The sequence below is a fragment of the Channa argus genome, chromosome 1, assembly GCF_033026475.1.
Source record: "Channa argus isolate prfri chromosome 1, Channa argus male v1.0, whole genome shotgun sequence".
Taxonomy (NCBI): Eukaryota; Metazoa; Chordata; class Actinopteri; order Anabantiformes; family Channidae; genus Channa; species Channa argus.
Window position 1 is genome coordinate 35,207,076 of NC_090197.1, and position 14,642 is coordinate 35,221,717.

At 39.8% G+C, this 14,642-nt stretch overlaps 1 protein-coding gene across 9 annotated transcripts in view; it reads left to right on the forward strand.

Moving 5' to 3' along the window:
* sdccag8 (SHH signaling and ciliogenesis regulator sdccag8) overlaps positions 1-14,642 on the forward strand; it is a 45,186-nt gene that overhangs the window by 17,782 nt on the left and 12,762 nt on the right. For 7 of the 9 annotated variants that reach the window (XM_067515741.1, XM_067515781.1, XM_067515701.1 and 4 more), the window contains 3 exons: positions 5,559-5,686; positions 10,203-10,311; positions 11,974-12,105. In XM_067515741.1, the coding sequence (XP_067371842.1) occupies positions 5,559-5,686; positions 10,203-10,311; positions 11,974-12,105 (369 nt within the window). The remainder of the gene's footprint in view (positions 1-5,558; positions 5,687-10,202; positions 10,312-11,973; positions 12,106-14,642) is intronic. The other 2 variants (XR_010915182.1, XM_067515721.1) reach the window with 2 other exon arrangements.

A 14,642-nucleotide genomic window follows, 5' to 3' on the forward strand; every position in this document is an offset into this window, starting at 1 on the left:
CAGGAGAGATAGAAAGTATGAAGATAATAGGAGAGTTGAGTGATTACTTAGAGATTACTTGGGTGGGTTTGGAGAGCGAAGTGGCTCATGTTCTTCCTGCCAGTTGCCCCCAAGCTTATAACCAGGTGGGAGGGGTGAGGGGGCGTTTGAAACAACATCAGGTACGTCTTGAGCGTGAAGCGAATTCCAACACAGGTGGACTGTGCTCACACTAGGAGAGAACACTCCATGTGGTACAAACCTTCAGTTTGCACACTTTTTTCCTCTCCTTGCTTTTTTTTTAAAATTAATTTGAAAGTTTTCCTTCCAGCTTTGTCTTTTAAAAACATTGACACGTGTTCACGTGAAATATTATATCAGTAAGATATGTACTCTCTTGCACAAACTAATATTTTTTATTGTATAGCTATCATAATTATAATTATATGCTGTCTTTAATAAAATAATTATTAATATATTAATCGAATAACATTGAGGTAGTGTAAGATGCGCAGTATTATACACTTTTAACAAATGTCTAGTGAGAAGTAATTTGAAGCTGGTATCCTTATTGAAATAATTAATTCCAGGCAATAATTTACCTTCTCATCTGAAAGTGATTTGACCCTCAGCCCTTCCACATATGCTACGCATAACTATTTCTGTAGGGCACAGATTTGACACTGATGTTGAGTCCTGGGTTTTTCGATTGGGTCAGTATGGGAGCATATTGTACGTATGCTATGTGTTTATTTTTAAAAATCACAGATGCCTACACTGCCAGCGCGCTCTTCCTGTGTTAAGACCACCAGTCATCTGTGCCAATTAAGACTTTTAAACTTCTCTCGCTCTATTTAGTGAGCAGATAGATGATGACAGAGGCCAATCATCAGCTAATTACTTCATTCTCGAGCTGTTTTTTTTTTTTTCTGAGGGAATGTGTGCTGTCACAGCAAATGTTTTCTGTGAGGGTCATGTGCATTTGTAGCTGTGTGTACATGCATTTATTCTTATGTATGAGAGACAGCTTTTAAGGTGTATATTTGAGTAGAGTTGCTTCCCATACATATGCACGAATGCTTGTTTGAGGGCATATTTAATGTTTTTGCAGTTGCAGTTCTCTGTTTTCCGAGCACAATTGGCTTGCTACTGACCTTGGTGGCAGTGGGGGGGCTTCAGCGCTCCTTGAAGAAGAAAAGAGGCTTGGGCCACCCGCTGTAAACAAAGTTGACTTGCCGACAGATGGATTGAATGACAGAGAGGCTAACTGAGCCAGGAATGGGCCTGGCAGCATCGCACTGAGCAGAGAGAGAGGGAGAGAGAGAGAGAGAGAGAATGAGAGAGATAAAGGGGGGGAGAGGGTAGTAGAGAGACGAGGTGGCCAACAGGAGAGGAGGTGTGAACAGGTGCAGGGCCGCTGAAGGAAGAACCAGCAGATGGAGAAAGACACAGCCAGTTTAGTTACAGGAAAAAAGGGTGGGAGGGAAAAGAGCAGGGAGAGATAGAAACAGCAGAAAAAGGGATCGGAGCAGAGAAGGGAATGCTCTGGACGGATAGATGGACGAACAGAATTAAGGTCTGGACACAGTAAACAAGCGGTGAGACTGCATCAGGATGCCTCTGTGTTGGGTGTGTTTGTTTCATAAAGTATAGCAGTGAGATGAAAAGAGGGGGTGTCGGGAGGGAAATGTGGGAGAAGAGTGATTGACTTACATCACCCTGAGGTTTAATAAAAATGTGCTAAAACACATTGAGGTGTGCGAGAGAAAATTGTGACACTGTGTGTCATCTGCCACACAAAAGATTTCAGATGTTTATTGTACACAGCATCACCGACATGCAGCACAGCAAATGTTCAATATGTCAACTTATTTTTTCTGTGTTGCACTCATCCATTGTTGGCAGTATCAGTTAGAGGCCTACACAAGGCCTCAGTCTCAACATCTCTCAGTCACACACATAAACATACTCACACATACGCAGATATTGTCTGTGTAGTTTTCTGTATCAAACCATTTAATATTTATGTATTCTGATTGATGCAGTCTATCATACATAGCTGTGGATCCACTGGAATTCCTCCACAAAAATGAATCATCACTAGTGTTACCATTTTGAGCAGTTGAGATACAAGAAAATAGTTAACAATTTTAATAGTACAATATTAATAGTACAGCATCAATTCATTTTCGACCAGTCCTACCTTCAGTTCAGTATCAAGTATCCCCAATCAATTGGCCTGTTGGTGCCACTTATAAACCTAATTTAAATGTAAATAACATTGATATTTTATTTGTATCACTTTTATTTTCAAATGTGCAATCCGAATTTCTGTTTTCCTGATAATGTTAATTAGATGTTAGTCATCATTCTAAAATATGACAATTCACAAGTGTGTGATGGACTGATTATAGACTGTACTAAGACTTTACAGTGAGCTGTTAGTACAATTGGTCCTCTATGAAACAATTGGTGCTATTGGTCTTCCTCTTGCTTTACCATCTTTATTTATCAATATTTTGCAACAATCAGTTTCCTTTGTTCTGAACAAAGTTTGTGTGTTTCCGTGTTTATGCTGTAGGTTAGGTTGGCAATCTGTTCACGTTAATTTCACACCTGGTATGTTGCAACACAGAAACATAGCTGAGCAAAAATATGGACTTACTGTATTTGTAATTGTTCTCTCTTACAATAGTTTAGATATGTATACTAAACTATGAGTATAAATGCATTATTTCTCTTACCACTATACTTTGGTAACTGATTGCTTCCATATCACTTTTTAGTGATGTTTCTCAATCATTTGAATAATATAAAATTAAAATATATGTTTATAAAACTTTACATAAATGTGAAGATTTTGCAGTATGAACAAACACATCCATTGAGGTCATGCACAGGCCATGCACAGCTGTATACATGAATTATCTGTTTATATGTGAGTGATGTTCTGTTTATTGGGAGAGAATATAATCTTTAAAACTCAAGTCCAAACAGTGGTCAGTGTTGTCTGGCGTTGGAGAATATCTCCAGTTCCTCCAAGTCCACCGTCTGACTCCAATTTGTGCTTGTTTTCTGATTAACCGCGGCATTTGGTGGTTCTGGCGTGAAATGCCAGCTGCACCATGGGGTGCTGCAAACTCCGCGCTTGGTCAGGCCCTGGCACCCCACATCTAATGGGCAACAGCTTGAATAGTGCCCACTTAGGCAGGCATTGTGGGCTGGGGCCCCTCTTCTTCATCACAGCTCCAGCCATCTAGTCAGCCAGCCACCGCCTCTGCCACCTCCCACTTACCCAGCAGCCACTGTACCTGGCCGCAGCCCCAGAGCCATTCCAGCCTACCTTAGGCCTCTGGCCCATGCAGCTCTTGCCATACTTATCAAGCTGTCCTACAGTGCATCAGGCCAGGCATACACAAACAGGCCCAGCTATCTGCTAACTCAACACTCAGTCTGTTGCCTCTTAGGCCCAAACAAGAGTTCCTGCCACAGGCAGCACACCAGAGCCCATTCACCATTTAACTGGAAGGCAGATTATTGTCCAGAGAGAATTATCCAGCTCCAACCCCACATATTCAGCCTATGCTCTACTCGATCACCCTTAACACTTGATCCAGGCTAGGCTCCCCAATGAAGACTCTTCTTTGCTTTCTTTTTTTATGCTTCAATTTGACAATGCTCATCAGCAGCCATTTTGTGTGAGCATTTTGCAAATAAAGATGTTTTATTTCATTGGGGATACAAAATGGCGTAGGAAAGAACCACATAACTTGGCCCGACCTGCCAGATTTATACTGATCCTTGAAGAGGCTTTCGGGCCTTTGTCTCAGACCCCCATCTTGGGGTATATGAAGCCTGATTTACTCAATCAAAACTTTAAAACATCACCACTAGTTTGCCCTACTCTCCCAGAATGCAGACCCTCTTGTCTGTTCTGTTGTATTCAAGTTTATTAGGTTGTACCTTTTAACAATTTGGTTTGCTGTAGATCAGCAAGACCAACAGATGCCAAATGTGTAGCTCTCAGTCTTTTTGCTTTTCTGCCGTCTTCTGTTTTTTTATCACCCTCTTTTTCCTCACCACCACTCTATTGCTGACTGCTGGAACTTTCTGGCGGTCTGTCTGATGCTAATTGGTGAGTAAACAGGTCTGGTGTGAGTCTCTCCCCCCTCCACCCCAGTCGCACACAAACACACACACATATACATACACAAATACACACAGCCCCCTGGAACCTCTTGCAGGACCAAATGGCTGGCAACGCCTGCCCGCCATCTCCCGCTGAGCCCTGGTGTGCGCTTTGGTGGCTCAGGCTGCTGTTCAAGCCCAGCGGGGGTTCATTCACTCACACACTCATACGAATAGAGACACACACATTCTCCTTGTGTCCCCTGCACACCCGCCACCCGCTTTCACACCCCAGACAGCAGGACAGCAGGAGAACACACACACACACGAAGGAACAGACAGACGCGGTCACTTTAGAGATGCAGGCCAAGCGCTGTAGGGGAGAAAAGTTTTCACTTAAACTGGAGAATTCTCTCTTCATTAGCGCCTTTGGACTTCAGGAAGAGTTCTGTTTATTTGTTCGTTTTTTCCTGTGTTTGTAGTTTTTCGTTTATTTCCTTCTTTGTCTGTTCCTCTGTTGTTTGTGTACGTTTGAACTTAGTTGAGTTAGAAAGTTTTGTTCAAACAGGAGTAAAATGCCCAGTTAATCAAATCCACCATAGATAAGCTCCTCATTTTGTATTTTACCTGCTCAATTTTGATATTGAGGCAAATGAGGGTGGAGGTTACATTGATATGATCACTAACAAATATGTCAGACAGTCGCAAAGATGTTAAGTACAGTCTAGTAAATAGCTGTTATGATTGTCAAATGCTGAAGTTCTTGGCAATAGTTTTGTGTTTTTGGTATTAGTGTGGATAAAAAATTATATTTGTAACAGTTGGACACAATGACAATCACCTTGAACAAAGTTAACAAACCTTTCAGTTGTAATGAATGTTGTCTTTTTTAGGCCATGGTAATTTACCTTTTTTCCACCAGACAATAATGATTTTATTCTGGACCAATTTGTAATGGGATGAAGTGTGTGTATTGTAGACAACTGCAGTGTCACTCAGGGGTCTTCAAGCTGACAGTGACCTTTTGACCACCTTTTCTTCATCCTTGTTTCTGTGATTTATTTTACTCTCTTGTTGTACAGTGTGCACTGTCATCCTCCTTTCCAATCATTTCCACATACCCAGTCTCCCTCACACAAATCAGCCTTGTCTTCTACGAGAGACAGTTATCAGGTATGATGGAATTTATTGAATTGCACTGCTTAGTCAACTGCTGAACGTAAATCACATTAGGACCAGGTTGCTGGTGTTTGCAAGATGGCTCTGAAGATTTTAATGGCACATCTAAAAATCAATATTAATGAGTATGTTCCTGAATGTTTTTAATATATTAACCTGCATTAGTATAATGTGAGCCAACAACCAAACCAGACTTAAAACCAAAAAAAGATAAGAATAACTGTTGTTGAAATGTATTTTTAAAATATTTGCATGTATTTCATTTTCCCCAGACAGGAGAGACAGAGTGCAGAACGAACTGAAGAGGAGAAAATGACATCGGTGATGCTTTTAGCCAAGGAAAGAGAGAGAGAGCTGACTGTTCTGCTGGAAAAAACAGAGGCTCAACACCAGCAGAGAGGTCAGTGTCTAGGCCAGAAATATTTCTCATAGCTTATTGTCTCATTCTTAACTCTGACTTTATCAAATTAATTGGATCTGTTTCAGATTTACTTTGGTATCATTTGTGATGTCAGTTGCTCAAAAAACATCTTTCAAGTAGTCTGTTCTTCAGTAGCCACATTTTGTTTTTATTGAGAACACATTTATGATGACCATGCTAATTGTTGTTTTAGAAACTTTTATAATTTGTATATTTAGTTCCTAATAGTAGTAACAGTTGTATGTTTGCCGAAGGAAAATTCTAGCATTTCTTCTACTGCTATATAGACTTTTGAGAAGAGCCAAAAACGAACAAGAAATTGCATTTTTGCTGTAACTATATTAAAGGATTGGTTCAATTCGATTGTTTTTTTTAAGTTGCTCTCAGAACAACAATGTTTTGCAGAAATGTAAGTGACAGTAAGTATAGGTTGCTACAACTTTTTCTAAGAAGAGGGAACAGGGACAACGTGTTAAGTTTTCAGTCTGTGCAAAGACTAAAATTTGTCTTGTCCAACACTCTATTGACATTACTTACAAGTTTCAGCCGAACTTTGAATTGCTTTTTGCACAGAACAAGGATTGACCATTTGTTAAGGCAGAGCCATATTTTGGGTGAAATGCAACATTTCACCTGTGCAGAAGAGAAACAATTAATAAGACCTATTGTCACAGAGATATGCTTCTCATCATTGTGTTATAGCTTATTGGCCAATATTTATTTAGTAGAAATATCTCCAAAAATTGTCTAAAGAGTAGAGCATTCTTTGACCCAAACTCACAGAACAGCACTGCAAACAATGGCGAGATGTTAGCTACTGGTTAGTCACAGAATTCCAAGGAAGATTTTAAAACATTACTCTTTTGTAATTTGATAATAGCTAGTGCCTGAAAGGCTGTGTAGAGTGTGGTGGAGCAATAAAAAGTGAGAGAAGGAAGTGGAAGGGCTGGGTTGAGTATAGATTGATTGATTGATTTTCAGTCCTATACTACCACAAACTACCTTAAATTGCATTGTTAAGACTTTAGGATACGCTTTAAAAATCCCAAACCATTTCTCTAAGCAAACACAAAGAAGTAAAACAAAACTCACTAATGGACAGTAAGCTTATAAGAAATGGCAATAAATATAACAGTAACTGAATTTCCTTATACTGAGATGCTGCAGTTACAGCATGTGCCTGTCGGCTTCTAGTTATATGCTAAAATTGCAGCAGATGGTATCTGGTGGACATTTGTACATTTGACATCAAACTTCCAAAAGTCCAGCATGAAAAGGTTTTCTCTGGAGAGCCACAAACAACTGAGAACATCTCCACATGGGTACACAAAGGCAGAAATTTTGCAGTGTCAGAAGGTTTACTGTAGGCCATGGCTGTACACGGGATATTCGTTATCTTATTCAGAGGAGGAAAGTGGTGTGAGCAGGATTGAAATGGAGACCAGAACAGAATAAAGCAGAACTGAGTCATAATATCCAGAAAAGCGAGGAGAAAAACAGCAGAGTTGGTCAGCTACAGCACCACAGCCCCTAAGCTGGGATACTTTCAACCTCTTCCTCAAGGACACTTCTGCTGGGTGGATCTTTGCTGGTATGGTGTCTTGAATCTGTACATTCCCGTTGAATTATGGTTTTATTTCTCACTGTGCCACCTTGCTAGGGAGGGTATGAGCAGAGAAGTAAATCATCTGAGCAGCGCAAGACTGAGCTGAAGTGACCTCAAAAGAGCAGAACAGAGCAAAAAGAACAAAACGGAAGCCATGAGGAGTGAAGAGCGAATAGCAGGGCAGAGCAGAAGAAAGGTGATGGGAGCAGAGCACAGAGACCCAGCTCAGAGCTTCCTGTCTGTCTGCACAGCAGAGCTGCTGCTGCTAGCACATCTGTTGCACCATCTGGATCCCCCTCCTAACACCCACCTCTCACCCTCAACCATTCTTCCACTTGCTTCTTCTATCTTTTTATTTACCTGTAGTTCCCTTCAACAACTAGGGAGCCTGCTGGTACGCAGAACAAAGATGGAGTGTATAGAGAGAGGGGAGGCATGGAGGAGGGGGGTATACAAAGGATTTGTTTTTGGCGTGTGTCGGCAGCACACATGTTGTCTAAAGAGAGCTGACATCAGAGCACAGCAGGAAACTGTGGATGGGAAGAGGATGGAGGGGTGGACGTCCTTTAGTAGCCCGCATCACTTCCTATCCCCGTGTAACCCAACAGACGAGCTGGATAATTAGCTTTTTTGCTCTCCAAATCCCGCCTCTCTGTCCATCCGTTTGTCCTTCCATCCATCCATCCCCCTCTCCCTTCTTCTACACCACCTTTTTTTGTTTTTGTTTTTTAATGTTTGAGCAAATGCGTACAGAGCAGCCTCTAGATGATATCAGATATTTTTTTCTGTCCCTCCCTCCCTGCCATGCTTCTTCCCTCCATTCCTCCCTCCCTCATTTTTCCTCTGTTTGTTTCCAGTGCCAGTTCTGCTGTGTTTCTGTGTCCCAGGGTTCTTTTTGGCCTACGCATGGCCAGACGCATTCAAAGCCTGTTCAGCTAATTAGCATTCTTTATGCAACTTTTCCAGCACTGACCGAACTTTTTTAAATGTACGTGTTTCTGAGTTGTGTACTTTTAATTTCATGTTCTTTAGCATCCAAATATTTGCCGTCCATACATGGTCAGAGGTTGGAGGACTACTGTATTTAGAGTGGAATTTAAAAAAAAACACTCACTCAAGAGTAACAATGTGGATCTTGAAGCACCATTAAGAGTACAATTTAGGAATGAAACCTTTGGAGGTATTGGCCTTTCCACCTCTTTAAGTCCATGACTATATTTTAATTGCATTTCCGTAGAACATAAAGAAGAACAGAGAGATGACAAAAGTGTAGAGTCAAATTTCAGCCTGCAGGTAAATGTACATATCATAGCACAGAAAATCACTATCATAGATTTTTCACTTTCTCCCCCTCCAAAATGTACTGTATATTAAAAAAAAAAAAAACTCTTTTTAAGTCTGAGCTACTTTTCAAAGACTTGGTGTTTTTGGTTTCGGTTGACTGTAACAGAATGCTGGAGCAGGTGGATCATTCCCTCAATCCAAACGGCAGCCATTGTTATTTTAAAAGAGCAGACATATGTTGGAGAGCTGAATGTGAATCATTTCAAAGCAACGATGAAAGCCCAGTTTTGGATTGTTCAGAAAGAGGCCCCCATGAGCAAATGAGGACGTGGCAGGAAGGGTGGAAAGGAGAAAGAAAGCACTTTTAAGCACCAATTCCTTCTTTTTCTCCATCTCATTTTACCCTTTTCACACACTTTATATTTCTGTCTTCAATTCTCTGTACTTGTGTTTTTCTCTGTACATCTCCTAGTGTTTGAACAGTTTTGATTCTAATGTTAATGTTGACAAAGGCATTTTGGGGAATACACTCAAAGGACTGTTTGTATCTCTTATTCGCTGCGTTATTTACTGTATTACAATAGATTTAATTGTTTTGCTAAAAGTAGATGGGTTTTCTTTGGTACTGCATGTGAAGCTGTGGGGTGGGCTGGCCAGTTATATAAATGCATGGTTTGCATTAACAGACATAGCGATGCCACCCCATAAGAAGATTTATTTTTCTTTATAAAATAAAAAAAAATAAAATGTAATCCTGGATTAATGAGGAAACTTAAGTTTAATTAGATATTTTTTAAATTCAGACACAAATTCTGTATGCTACACTAAAATTAAAAGTACTTATTTCCTGGTACTTCACCCTGTTCTGCAGCTTGTTTTGAATTTTAAAATATAATAAAAATTATTTAACAGTTTTTAGTGATGTGCAGATCAAAAAAGAGCACTTCAGTCATACCCACTGCGGTCTTTAAACTCATATTGTGACAAAAATATACTTATGTAATTTTTGATATTTAAAATCCATTATGTGTGATGTCTATCGGTCATCAATATTTTCTTTCTCTTTACTATTAAATTGACCTTGTAATGTTACTCTTTAACAAATATCCAATTGGCCGATGTAAATAGAATTTCGTTAAAGAAACATCCAACAGTTAATGACAGACTCATACACGCATGTGCAGGAGTTATTTTTTTCCTCTGTACTCCCAATACGTAAAATAGAACCTCTTTTTTCAGAGCTCATTTCCTGTTTACCTTATGTCAGGTTTGAGGCTGCACTTCAGCCTGTCATTGTCGTAAAAATGTATCTTTCATGCACATCCATGGATTTGTCATTTTCAGGCGGAGCAGTACATATACAAGTCTAAATTTATATAATATACACTAGCTACTATGCACTGTACAAGTAGAAGGGATGCAAATTTATGTCAGTTTTCCTTAATTGATATTCAACAATCAGTTAATTACAATTTATGAAATACTGATAGTAAACCTGAAGTACTGAAGTAAACCAATTCATTTAAAATGACAAAGCTTCTAACTTGTATGTCACATAAAGGTTAACCTCATCTTAACGGAATGCTTTCCCATGATTGATTGCAGTTGGAGAGTTGGATGGACTACTGAGTTCCCAAAATTCCCTGTTAAGGAAGCTGAAGGAAGAGTGCTGCAAACTGGGCAATAAACTGGAAGAGCTGACAGAAAATGGTCGGTCAGTATTTATTATATGTATTTCCAGTTTGTCTGAACATTTATTCACTCATTTATGCTTCCATCCATGTTTATTGTTTGGATTTTTACATCATAATTATTCACTTAGCCATTTTTCCTGTGAAAACATTTTCATACTATGACTTAAAATTTACTTGTGTAGATACAGACAGCTTCTTTATACCTTGCGTTTGTTCTTTTGCTCAGTTGTTTATTCCCTCTATCTGTTAGACATCCATGTCATCATTTCAGGAAGCATCATCTATCTAGCCTGTTTGGACAGAGCATGTCAACATACTACATACTGCTTTCCAGTCTGACTTGTTTTCTTGTTAACCTGATGCTACAGTTGTCACAGCAGGCCTGCACAACTCTCCATCTGGGCTGCCTGTATATGTGTGTGTGTGTGTGTGTATTTGTGTGTTTCCCTGTGTATGAGAGTGACCCTGGGCCCAGTGTCCTGTCAGCTGTTGGAGCTGTGCTGCACATTAGTCACATGACAGCCCCCAATCTGGCCCTGCCAGACTGCACTAACCTCACCAGCCACAGGACACGTGCATACACACTGAAGTACGGTGTGTTCTTATGGATGGACATCAGTACCAAACACACGTGTGTGTTTGTACACAGTAATAACCAACACCTTGAATGTATTTTATGGGTAGGATCTCACATACAGTACGTGCTCACATACCAGCATATTGACTCATATCTTACATCTGCTGCATGTGTGTTGTGCAGTTTAGCAGCAGTGTTTTGTGCTGCGGGTTGTTTGACCTCCTGGAGTCTAAATGCAGTGTTGCGGTTAAATTCCTGCTGGACCGCAGCAGTCAGGCTAAGTGAGGTTACTATGAGACAGTTGCAGGAAGATGAATAAAAAAGTTGTTTGTTTGAGTTGTTTGATTCTATGTCTGATAAGTGGTAAGGTATGGGGACTGCTGATGAACCAGTTTAAGTCGGAAGCAGAAATAGACAAGTGGTTAAGGTGCACACCACATAAGTGTGACATCTGGTCAAATATGTTTGTGCATGGTATTACCCTCTTTCTCTCCCCACATTTCCTGCCTATTGTCACTCTGAAATGATGGGAAAATGCGCAAAACACTCCTAAGTTAATGTGATCGTAATCCAAAAAAAACAAACAAACAAAAAAACAAATGTATATGTGTGTGTGTTTGTTTATATATGTATATATATATAAACACACACACACACTCATCCTTTATAAGCAGAGTAATTGGTCTCAGAAGATATTACTTACCAATTAAAAACCCAAACCAACTAACTTTTTTCTAACAGAATTACATTTCCTTAATAACCAGTTGTATTTTTAGCCTGCTCTCTTTGATATAAATTGAGTGGGTAACATTTCGGTATGACCAGTATTACACAATAAATTTACAGTAAGTAGCATCCTAGTCTTCTGAACAATCAATCATACAGATGACTCAGCACCTCTTGAAAAAAAATTCAATACATTTATCACATTTCTAGAATTTACTTTAGGACTGTAATATCTGCATTAGTTTCATCTGAGTGTACTTCACATTGATTAGTAGTACAAGGTGTATTAATAATGTAGATTTTTAGCTGTAGCATCTGTGTTAACAATCACGTGTGTGTGTGTGTGTGTGTGTGTGTGTGTGCGTGCGTGCGTGCACAGAAGTGAGCTAGAGCAGCTCACCCTGGAGAAACAACACCTAGAAGAGACTGTAGGAAGTCTCAGAATTCGATGCTCTGACATGGAGGAACAGTGCGTCCAACATGGCCGCATGCACCAGCGCATGAAGGACAGGTATGCAAACAAACACATTAATACACACATAAATACATAAATACAACTACTACCATAGTCGAAATACATCTTCTGACATATTTATGTCATTTTGTTTTTCTTTGTTTAAATGTTAAACCAGCGCTGGCTATCACAGAATGTATTTTGATGATCAATGTGAGTGCCCCAGAGTACTATTTTCTTTCTGTTTGGTGGGTACTGTAGCAGGTCTTACTAAAAATTACAATTTCTTCCCAAGATTGTCCCCAAGCAGTCCCACTTCTGCGCATCCAATGTCCATTGTTTACATTTTTGCTGGCACTGTGTTTTGTGTTGTTTCTTCTCCAGTTGTCTGGTAAAACATTGAGCTGCGTACTCTGATAAACTTTAATAATAGAACATATTGGCTATTTACAGACTCACATGAAACACTTGTGACAGTAACTGTATTCATGTGCGAGTAACAGTCTGACAGCAGAGGTCATTCCACTTAACTGTTATGATCAGTAAATTCTGATATTTGCTGTAATAACTTGATTCATTAGTCAATTAAGAGAAAATTAATCTGCGATCAAATAACCATGAAAGTAAATTTTTATTGAAAATGCCCAAAGGTCACTGGTTATACATTCCGAAAGATTAATATTTTTTTGGTTGTCTTTATCTTCTATGATAATAAATTGATATTCCTGGATTTGGACAAGACAAATAATGTGAATCATATAACTTGTGACTTGCAAAGTGGAGTTCAGTAGAGGAATATTGTCCCATTCTTGTCTGATGCAGGATTCTAGCTGCTCAACAGTCCTGGGCCGCTGTTGCTGGAAATTTTTGTGTTTTATGATGCGCCAAATGTTTTCTATTGGTGAAATGTCTGAACTGCAGCCAGGCCAGTTCAGCACCTGGACTCTTCTCCTGCGAAGCCATGCTGTTGTGATGGATGCAGTTTGTAGTGTAGCATTGTCTTGCTGAAATATGCAAGGCCTTCCCTGAAACAGACTTTGTCTGGATGGGAGCATATGTTGTTCTAAAACCTCTATGTACTTTTCAGCATTGATGGTGTCTTTCCAGATGTGTAAGCTGCCCACATCATAGGCACTCATGCACCCCCATACCATCAGAGATGCAGGCTTTTGAACTGTCTGCTGATAACAAGCTGGATGGTCCCTCTCCTTTTTAGTCCACAGGACACAGCGTCCATGGTTTTCAAAAAGAATTTCAAATTTTGATTCATCTGACCACAGAACAGTTTTCCATTTTAAGACCTGAGAACACTGTATTGTTTCTGGATTGTGTCCACATATGACTTCTTCTAAGAATGATACAGCTTTAACTTACATTTTTGGATTTCACAGTGAACTTTGTTCATGGACAGTGATTTCTGGAAGTGTTCCTGAGCCCATGCAGTAAATCAGGATCAGAATCAGGCCTGTTTTTGATGCAGTGCTGCCCGAGGCCCCGAAGAACACGCGCATTTAATTTTGACCTTCGGCCTTGTCCCTTGCGCACAGAGATTCCTCCTTCTTCTCTGAATGTTTTGATGATAATATTTATTGTACTTCTCAATTTTACCTTGAGGAACATTTTTCCACACTTTTTAGATGCAGTTTATCACAGATTGGTGAACCTCTGCCTCTCTGAAATGCTCCTTTTATACCCAGTCATGTTACTGACTTGTTGCCAGCTACCCAATTAGTTGTCAAATGCTCACACATTTGTTTTTTTATTTGCGGCAATTGCTTTTCCAGCCTTTTGTTGCCCCTATTCCAACTATTTTGAGATGTGTTGCTGCCATGAAATTCAAAATGAGCTAATATTTTCCATGAAATGGAAAAATGTCTCAGTTCCAACATCTTATATGTTGTGAATAAAATATGGGTTGATGCGATTTGCAAACATTACATTCTGTTTTTATTTATGTTTTACACATCTTCCCAACTTTTTTCAAATTGTTGAAGCCCTAAGGTTGTGCACATGCTTTTGCTACCACATTGTCTCTTTCACTCCTGGATATTTTTGAGGATGACATAAATTATCCAGTTTTACACATAGCTCTGCTATACTGGCAAAAAAAAGCGGCTGATTTTGGAAGCATTGACCTATAGTAGCTGCATTCATAACTAGTTCCATCTTTGGCTTATGCTACAGAATCTGTAAGTATGTAAGAGTGCATGTGCGTACACCCCCTGAGTGCAGAGCCCAGTCGGTGTGTGTCTCCACAGGGTCCCTGGCATACAGCCTGGCTCCATGGATGTGGGTGAGAGTGTGTGGGTGTTGTTGCCCCACTCTTCAGGATCTCCACCCCAGTAACCCCCCCCCCCCCAACTCCATCTAACTCTTATACACAATGAAACTCACACACACACTCACCCTCTTCTCCTGCTCCATTACTGACACTACATATTGTCTACCACCCACCAGTGTTAACCTGACGACAGTCAAACGCTGCCAAAAAACAAAGTTTACCATGTCACAGCTGTCTCCTGGTTGTGTGTGTGACTATTTTTGTGTGTTTCATAGAATGAAAAACAATTTTAAGTTGTGTAAAGTATAAATAT